At 35.6% G+C, this 9,122-nt stretch overlaps 1 protein-coding gene across 1 annotated transcript in view; it reads right to left on the bottom strand.

Moving 5' to 3' along the window:
• Nucleotides 1-5,741: 5,741 nt before the first annotated feature.
• LOC115209405 (pseudouridine-5'-phosphatase) overlaps nucleotides 5,742-9,122 on the bottom strand; it is a 194,769-nt gene continuing 191,388 nt past the window's right edge. The window contains exon 6 of the mRNA XM_029777802.2: nucleotides 5,742-5,991. Coding sequence (XP_029633662.1) covers nucleotides 5,989-5,991 — 3 coding nt within the window. The 3' untranslated portion in view covers nucleotides 5,742-5,988. The remainder of the gene's footprint in view (nucleotides 5,992-9,122) is intronic.

The following is a 9,122-nucleotide window of genomic DNA, read 5'->3' as shown; positions in this document are numbered from 1 at the left end:
TGCCCAAGTTGCTGCAAAGTGGTACTGAACCTAAAACTACATGGTTGCAAAGTGAGCTTCTTAACCACCAGCCATGTTTATGCCAGTAAATATTAAGAAGAGCAACTGCTAACTTTGAATTTTTGCCAATTCTTGCTTTATGGAACAGTTCTAAGAAATCAGTATTGGCAAAAGTTTGAAGTAAGCAGTCACTATAATTAATAAGAAATATTACACACACACATAATGACAAAATTGAAGTTCCAAATTGTTAGTTGCTTACATATTAAAATACATATTAAAATAGTAAAAAGTTGTATTAGAAGTAAAAAGAATACTATATCAATTAGCAATACATAACTCAAGAATTAAGGAATAATACAACAAACAAAGTTCTATTAGTAAGATCTGAGGAAACAGAGAAGTCTGCATTAGCAGAAATCATATACAAATTTAGATAAAATTGTATTCCATAGGGAGATATAAATATAGGTAAGGTCCTTCTTCAAATCTAATTGCTCAGTGATTCTATAAATATCAACAATTTCTCTCTAAAGAGAAGAAGGATTGATGTCAGTTCTCACAGGATATGAACTTATACACTTTTGAGTTGGGGAGTAATTTAAGTCAAAAGTAGTGATATACATCAGTAAAAAAAAATAATAACAACAGGTCAATGTGTAAGCTAGTTGAGTTTTGTCAGCTCAGTGTCTGTTGTTGTTCAGCACCAGATCAGTTCTGAACTATGATAAAATGCATTTAACCCTTTAGCATTCAGATTACTCTATCAAATGTAATCCTTATTCATTCACATTGTTTTGAATTAATCTTGTATTACCTTGTTACTACAAGATTTCAAGGACGTGATTGTTTATTTTTAGAATGGCATTGTATGATCAGTGTAAGAGGTCAGATCCAGTCAGTCTGAACATAAAACAGGTAGAATAGTTGGGTCGAATGTGGCTGGTTTATATACTAAAGGGTTAAACCATGACCATCCCTTCTTCCTTTCAAGTAGTATATCTCTAGGATCACATTATTTAATGTGACATTTTCTCTTTGAGATGGTAGAGTACAATTTGAGGGAGATTTGCTTTCAATTTCTTATTTCTTTACTGCCCACAAGGGGCTACACATAGAGGGGGCAAACAAGGACAGACAAACGGATTAAGTCGATTATATTGATCCTAGTGTGTAACTGGCACTTATTTAATCGACCCTGAAAGGATGAAAGGCAAAGTCGACCTCGGCGGAATTTGAACTCAGAACATAGCAGCAGATGAAATACCGCTAAGCATTTCGCCTGGCATGCTAATGTTTCTGCCAGCTCGCCACCTTAACTTTGCTTTCAATTTCTAATAGCTTCAGTTACCATGTAGAGGCTTCCTCTTTGGCTTATTACCATCTCCAATTGATGGAGCAAGTTACTAAGAATTGACAACCAAAACAAGGATAAGTAGAAATCTTCCTCCATAAGCAAAACACAGCCTGTCATGCTGTGCTAAACTCATGCCTATTCAACTCCAGTAGATTAAAATAATATCAGAATATAAGTAACCACAACATTGGTATCAGACAATAGTATAGGAAAGCTAGCAAACTGAAATTATAGCAGAGTCACTAGTAAACACTTAAACATTAGCCATTATTAGCTATACATTTAACACTTGACCTTAAGATGTTTTCAGGAAGTGACCTTAAGGACATTGGCACAATCTGCCTCTCAGATTTCGAAGTAGTACTCACTTAATGCAACAAATCCAAAGTAGCTACTTTCCAGTAAATTGCATCGTTTGTATTTGGTGTTAACAGTTTCTCAAAATACACAAGCCACGTGTGCATGTACTCAACGCATCACATACACATACACTCACAAATACTCGTATATCACTCAACCACAAAAGTAAACTAGCCAAGTGGATAAAGCACAGGGCTATTTAGTGCAAAAAAAATGACAAGTTTAATAGACACTGAAAACACTTCATTGTATCTGTAAAATGAGATACTTAACTCTAGTTGCATCGGTTGTAAAATAAAATAAGCTCATGTGCAGATGCAAGAAGGGATTTTTTGAAATTTTAGTCAGAACACTTCTTCAAATGATATACAAACTTATTTCATTTTAGAAATTTATTAATTGTTTTTTTTGCTCTTCTTTTTGTGGATGAGGACTGTAGTTTTCTCAAATTCTGGTTTTACCCTTTTCCTAACAACAGCAGTCTATTTAACATTAGAACAGTTAACAATTATTGAAGGAAAAGTTACCACAAATCCTTTCTTTGGAAGTATTTGCTTGATCAGCTTCCTGCCATAGAAAACAAAGCAAGCTCTGGTCTTATGGACTTTTGTGGTTAGTTGAAGGATTCACCAACTTTCCATTATACATATCTTGTGCGTACAGATAGATAAGGACCCCCTTTGGTCATGAATAACCATGGGATTACACCTAAAAAGTTCCCCTCTAAGGTGCAAGTCTGGGTAAGTTTGATTTTATGGAAGACCAGCAGTCACCCATGCATACTAGCCTCCCCTCTCCACACCGACAATGTTATCCAAGGGAAAGGCAAAGGCCACTATAGCTTGGCACCAGTGATGTCACAACTCATTTGTATAGCTGAGTGAACTGGAACAACATGAACTAAAGTGTCTTGCTCAAGAACACACCACACAGCCCAGTCCAGGAATTGAACTCACTACTTCATGATTGTAAGCCTGACACTTTAACCACTGAGCCATAGGGGAACTTTCTAGGTGCAATTCCATGGTCATTCTTGACCAAAAGGGGGACATTACCCTTTTACAGCTAGATGTATGGCTGCTATTGTTGACTTGAGAGCTCCATGCAGATTATCTTCATCCAATTTGCTCCCAGTATAGGGGTTTGGTTACTTCTGTATTCAGTAATATCACTGGTTATGATATTCAGAATAAATATAAGAGAAATTATGATAAACACAAGTTTGCATCATAGGCTTCTTACATATGCTTTACCAATGTGGTTGTGTGGAACCACTGCGTTAGATGTTTCAAATAAATTTGGATGCTTAATCACTATGGATCATCAAGGGAACACTTTATGTTACACATTACAAAATACTCCTTTTTTCATTGTCTCTCCCTCTTTTAACCATCTTTTCTTTCTCTTTTACTTTGCTACTCCCCTTTTTACCTCTAGTGTTTATTCATTTTTCACTAGGAGTGGCTGTGTGGTAAGTAGCTTACTTACCAACCACATGATTCTGGGTTCAGTCTCACTGCATGGCACCTTGGGTAAGTGTCTTCTACTATAGCCTCAAGCTGACCAAAGACTTGTGAGTGGATTTGGTAGACAGTAACTGAAAGAAGTCCATCGTATATATATATATATATATCTATATATATCTATATATATATACACACATATACATATGTATGTAGGTATGTATATAAATGTATGTATATATGCATATACTTATATATTAGTTATATCATTATATGATTGAATGCCACGCATCCATTTCCAAGTATGTTTTATCGTAATAATTACAATGTGCACTCTTATTCTATCTCTTTTCTGTCTGTCTATCTCCCTCTCTTGTTCTTCTTCCTTTGTTTTTCTCACCCACCCTTTCCCTATTCTTCTCCTCTCCCCTTCACTGTTCCCTCTCTTTCTCTGTCACTCTTCCTCTTTGACTCTCTCGTTGATCACACGTGACTAACGGCATTCTCTCTTTCTTCCACTTACTTCCTAAAGACAAGACGTGCTTTTATCTGTCTCTTCTCAAAGCTCGTTTTTTCAGCATTCAGCACTTCACATCGTCTTGGCTTAACAACCCTCACCATTTGTTTTTACTGTTTTGTTCTCACTGTCCTGTTTTTGTTACCACTTTCACCCTCCACAAAAAATCCCAAATTTTATTTAATTTGCTTTGCAGGAAGGTCTGTTTTAACAAAGTCACGTCTTATCCTTACCTTTGAAATGCGGAGTAGATAAAACAGGGGACAACTGATGAAGGGAATGTTCTTTATATTGCATGTCTCATTTTTCTGTTTGTTTTTTCATTGTTCAAAAAAAGTTAGTTTTCTATATTTTTGTTTTTTATGTTCTCGTTTCTCATCCTATCACACAAACATATACACATATATATATATATATGACGGGCTTCTTTCAGTTTCCAAATTCACTCACATGGCTTTGCTAGGCCCAAGGCTATAGCAGAAGACACTTGCCCAAGGTGCCACACAGTGGGACTGAACCTGGAACCATGAGGTTGGTAAGCAAGCTACTTACCACACAGCCACTCCTGTATGTAGGGAATAAATGCTGTAAATTTGTTTATCATAATTTCTCATGAATATATATATATATCATAATTGTTTAACATCCACTTTACATGCTGGTATGGGTTGAATAGCTTGACTGAGGACTAACAAGCCAGGTGGATGCACCAGGCTCCAATCTGACCTGGCAAGGTTTCTACAGCTGGATGCCCTTCCTAACATCACCCACTCCAAGAGTGTAGTAGGTGCATTTTATGTGCCACCAGTCAAGCAACACTGGTATTGACCACTCTCAAATGGTGCTTTTTACGTGTCACCGGCATGGGTGCCAGTCAGGCGGCACTGGCATCAGCCACACTCGAATGGTGCTTTTTACGTGTCACCAGCATGGGTGTTAGCTAGGTACCACTGGCATCAGCCACAACTACGATTCCACTTGGCTCAACAGGTTTTCTCAAGTACAGTAAATTGCGGACAATTGAAGGGATACTTTTAAATGAGTCAGTTATGCAATACTGGCATCAGCCACAGCTACAATCTCACTTGGCTTGCCAGGTCTTCTCAAGCACAGCATATCTCCAAAGGTCTCAGTCGCCTGTCATTGCCTCTGTGAGGCCCAACGTTCAAAGTTGGTGCCTCACCACCTCATCCCATGACTTCCTGGGTTTACCTCTTCCACAGGTTCTCAGCACTGTTAGGGTGTGACACTTCTTCACACAGCTGTCCTCATCCTTACGTAACATGTGACCATACCATATATATGTATGTGTGTCTGCATGCATGTGCATTTGTATGTACCCTTGTCTCTACATCCTTGATGGTTTTAAATGAGCATCATCAAAGTCATGTAAGTGAGGTTGCACATTTCTGTTCTTCAGTAAAGAACATGTCTAGGTATGGGGAAATATTACCTTGCTAGGAAGCAGGTGAAGGGCATCCAGTTATATAAGATCTGACTCAAAAAATTTCGTCTGACCCATGCAAGCATAGAAAAGTGAACATTAAATGATGAAGATGATGATGATGAATCAGGTGTGTGTCTGTGTGTGTGTGTGTGTGTGTATGAATGAATGTATATAAAGGTGTATGGGTATTTATATGATAGTTATAACCTAAATAGAGGTCCTTTACCACCAGGCAGGCTAGTAACAGTTTGTGTCAGAACCAACTAGATTGGAAATAAAAACAAATATGATATACACTTTGTGTTATTTGGAGAAAACACCCAGAATATTTATGCCTATTACATACACCATTGCACTCATCTATTATGTCTTTACTTCTCTACAAAGAGCCTCTATATGGTCATTTGATGTTTCAGAAATGGTAGCCAAGTCTCACTAAAAATCACTCCCTGCTATCTAGAAAATGGGAAGCACACATTAGATAATGTAGTCATAGATATGCCAAAACATTTTTCAATCAATCACAGGCTGGCTTAGACTAATGAATAACAACATTAGCAATGACAATACCAATTTCAATTAAACACAAATAACATGTATAGTTTTAAAGATAGTTTATGTAAAACAATTTGGTTATTGATCGCAGAGACTGAATTATAAAACTTCACTGGTAATTTGGTTATTCATTACTCAATTAAAAATATTTATGAGAAAAAAAAAACTGATTTTAGTTGATTCCAAAGATTTCTGATAACTTCAAATTTCAAAGTTGAAGAAGTTAATTGTTTTCAAAGGGATGGTATTCACTGCAAAACAATTATCGTTCAACTTTCGGTGGTGAAAATTACTGAAAGAAAAAAAGAAGTCAGTTGATTATGAGATAAAAGGTTGTCACAATGGTAACATAATAGATTATTATTTTAAGTTTAATGGAATCATTTCATGATAACCATTCTGGCAGAAACGGGCAATATATATACATAACATTATATATATCAAAACACGGCGTAAACGAAGCAGGGGCAGCTGAAGAAGGGGAATATTCCTTGTGTTGTATGTCTTGTACTCTTTTTTTTCGTTGTTTGAAAAAAGTCTGTTTCCATGGTCTTGTTATGTTTTCGCTTCTCATTGTGTTCAACGTTTTTTTGGTGTCCTGTACCTATATATGCATGTATATATACATATAGATGTAGGTATGTACATATATGTATATATGCATGTTTTATTTATTATTTTGTTATTATATGTATATATATATATGTATGTATATATATATATATATATATATATTATATATATATATATATAATATATATATATATACATATATATACATACACCACATGGTGCCATCAACATTAGACGTGCAGCTATTTGAAATTCCTTTTTGAATGTTTTCTACAATTATGCCAAATCCTCCAGCCTAAATCAGTAACTAGCTTATTTCTTCTGTTATAAAATAAAAGAAACACTTTTTACATGTTTTACTTACCAACAGAGTATTTTTTGACTGGATTTTTAAAAAAAATACTTTATACCTCACAGAATTCTGCTAAAACCTAATAACAATACAACTGATGAAAACAGCACTACAGCATCAATAAGCTATTCATGATGAAGTAAGTACTCGTCTCATTTTATTTGCACTCTACATTTAAACTAAAATCTACTTAAAAAAAACCCATGATGACACTTCTATTGGATATATGAAGTGTTTCATTGACTATGTTTGTACAGTATTCTCTCCTAACTGTATTTATCCCTCGAGCATTAAGGTTGAAATTCCACTTTGCATCACAGATTTTAGAGCAGAATGATTCAAGATCTTCTCGAAAGGGAGCTTTCTTAACAGTAATGTTTCATTCCTCTTTTCTCTGTATAATGCCTGTGATAGCAGAGTCTTTCCTTCATTGCTTTAAATTCATGCTCTAGAGTTATTACCTTTCCCTCAAGTGCTTGGTGTGAAGAGTCACTGTAGAGTTTTACTAATTTATGCATAAGATGTAATTGGTGAAATGTGAGCTCATTATACCCCTTACATTTTATTATATTTAACCATCCAATATGGCAATGCAGATTGTTGATGTTACTTCAAGTTTTGTTTCCATCTGGGTTGCTTCTGCTTAGTAACTTCATCACCATATATACTGCGGATATCTCCTTGATGTTATTTAAGAGTGATTGCAGCTGTATATATGAAGGGATTAATATTCTGGTAATTTACATCACATGATTCCATGTACTTTCCAGTGATGTTGTTGATAACTTTCAACATTGCAGCTGTTGGATTTTCCCTTAATCCTGTTGAGAATGATCTGTAGTTCAATGACAGTTTCATAAAAGTGGGAAAGTTTTCTATGAACTGTGGTCTCAAGATGTTTCTAAGTTAAATATATTCTAACAGTTGTTTCTCTTGAGGGACAACTGTTGGAATATATGCCCCTCTTGAGACAGCTACATTTGAAGATACACAAGGATTTAGTGATGGCTGAGTGGTTTCTTTACATTATTTTAAGTCTCTCTTCTGGCAAACTTTGGCCAGTTCTCAATGAGAAGATTAATTAGCATAACAAAAGCAAGCCATTTTTTTTGCAAAGAAAGATTTTTGTTGCTTGTTTAAGTTGGGGTGTTTAAAGGTGTTTAAGTTGGGGTGAGCTTCTCCTAGTATTTTTTAACTACTTCATATATCCGATAGAAGTGTCATCATGGTTTTTTTTTATAGCACTGAAGTAGATCTTGGTTTAAATGTACAGTATAAATAAAATGAGAAAAGTACTTACTTCATCATGAATAGTTTATTGGTGCTGTAGTACTGTTTTCATTAGTGGTATGTCCAGGTTGAACAGGATATAAAGATAGGTATCCAAAAACTTCCACAATAACTCATTTCTTTATTGCCCACAAGGGGCTAAACATAGAGGGAACAAACAAGGACACACAAAGGGATTAAGTTGATTACATCGACCCCAGTGCGTAACTGGTACTTAATTTATTGACTCTGAAAGGATGAAAGACAAAGACAACCTCGGCGGAATTTGAACTCAGAACGTAACGGCAGACGAAATACCGCTAAGCATTACGCCCAGCATGCTAACATTTCTGCCAGCTTGCCACCTTTATAGAAAGACATTTACAGCACTTAGGTTTCCCAAGCGGTTACCCATCTAAGTACTAACTAGGCTCGACTTTGCTTAACTTCTGTGTTTTCAAAGTGATTGCAAGCAAACTGCATAATGAAAAAACACCTGGAAGAGACTTAATACTTAGATATTGATATAACAGGCAGACTTTTTATAGAAAGCTATTAAAAGAACTATGGAAGGTCAGATTGACATGCCATGACAAATCTTGTGGCCAAGAATGAAACCACTGAGTTGGCAGAAAACTATAGGCCCATTATTTGCCTAAACATTATGTACAAACTACACAAGCTGCCTCAAACAATTCCTCAGTGACTGATGAGCAGGTATGTGAAAAGAAGAAGGTGTGGGGACATGCCGAACAACTTTGATAAATAAAGCTGTGCTGTCTGAAGTAAGAATACACTGTAGAAGTCTTGCAACAGTATGGCTTGATTATAGGAAAGTATTTAACTCTGTTATCCACTTATGGCTGTTGAAGTGCTTACATTTGGCAAAAGTACTTGCCACCTTAGCTGCTGTCATTGAGAGGTTCACAAAGATCTGGGAAAAATTCTCACAACTAAAACTGAGAGCAGAACAATTGTCTCCAATGTTATAAATATTTCAAAAAGAATATTCCAAGAAAATAATTTTTCTGTAATTCTGCTCATTTTAGCATAAAATTCATTATCATTCCTGCTACAAAAATCAACTGGCTACATGCTAGGGTCTGCAACTGCTAGAGATATTAATGTAACATAATATCTTTGTAAATGACCTGATGACATGCTAAAAATGTTAATGCCAAAAATCAGTTCAAGTTAATAACATTTTCAGCTCACATATCGTAAGATTG

The sequence above is a fragment of the Octopus sinensis genome, linkage group LG3, assembly GCF_006345805.1.
Source record: "Octopus sinensis linkage group LG3, ASM634580v1, whole genome shotgun sequence".
NCBI classification, from domain to species: Eukaryota; Metazoa; Mollusca; class Cephalopoda; order Octopoda; family Octopodidae; genus Octopus; species Octopus sinensis.
The sequence above is the reverse complement of the archived record's forward strand: the minus strand, read 5'-3'. Positions and strand labels throughout refer to the sequence as shown.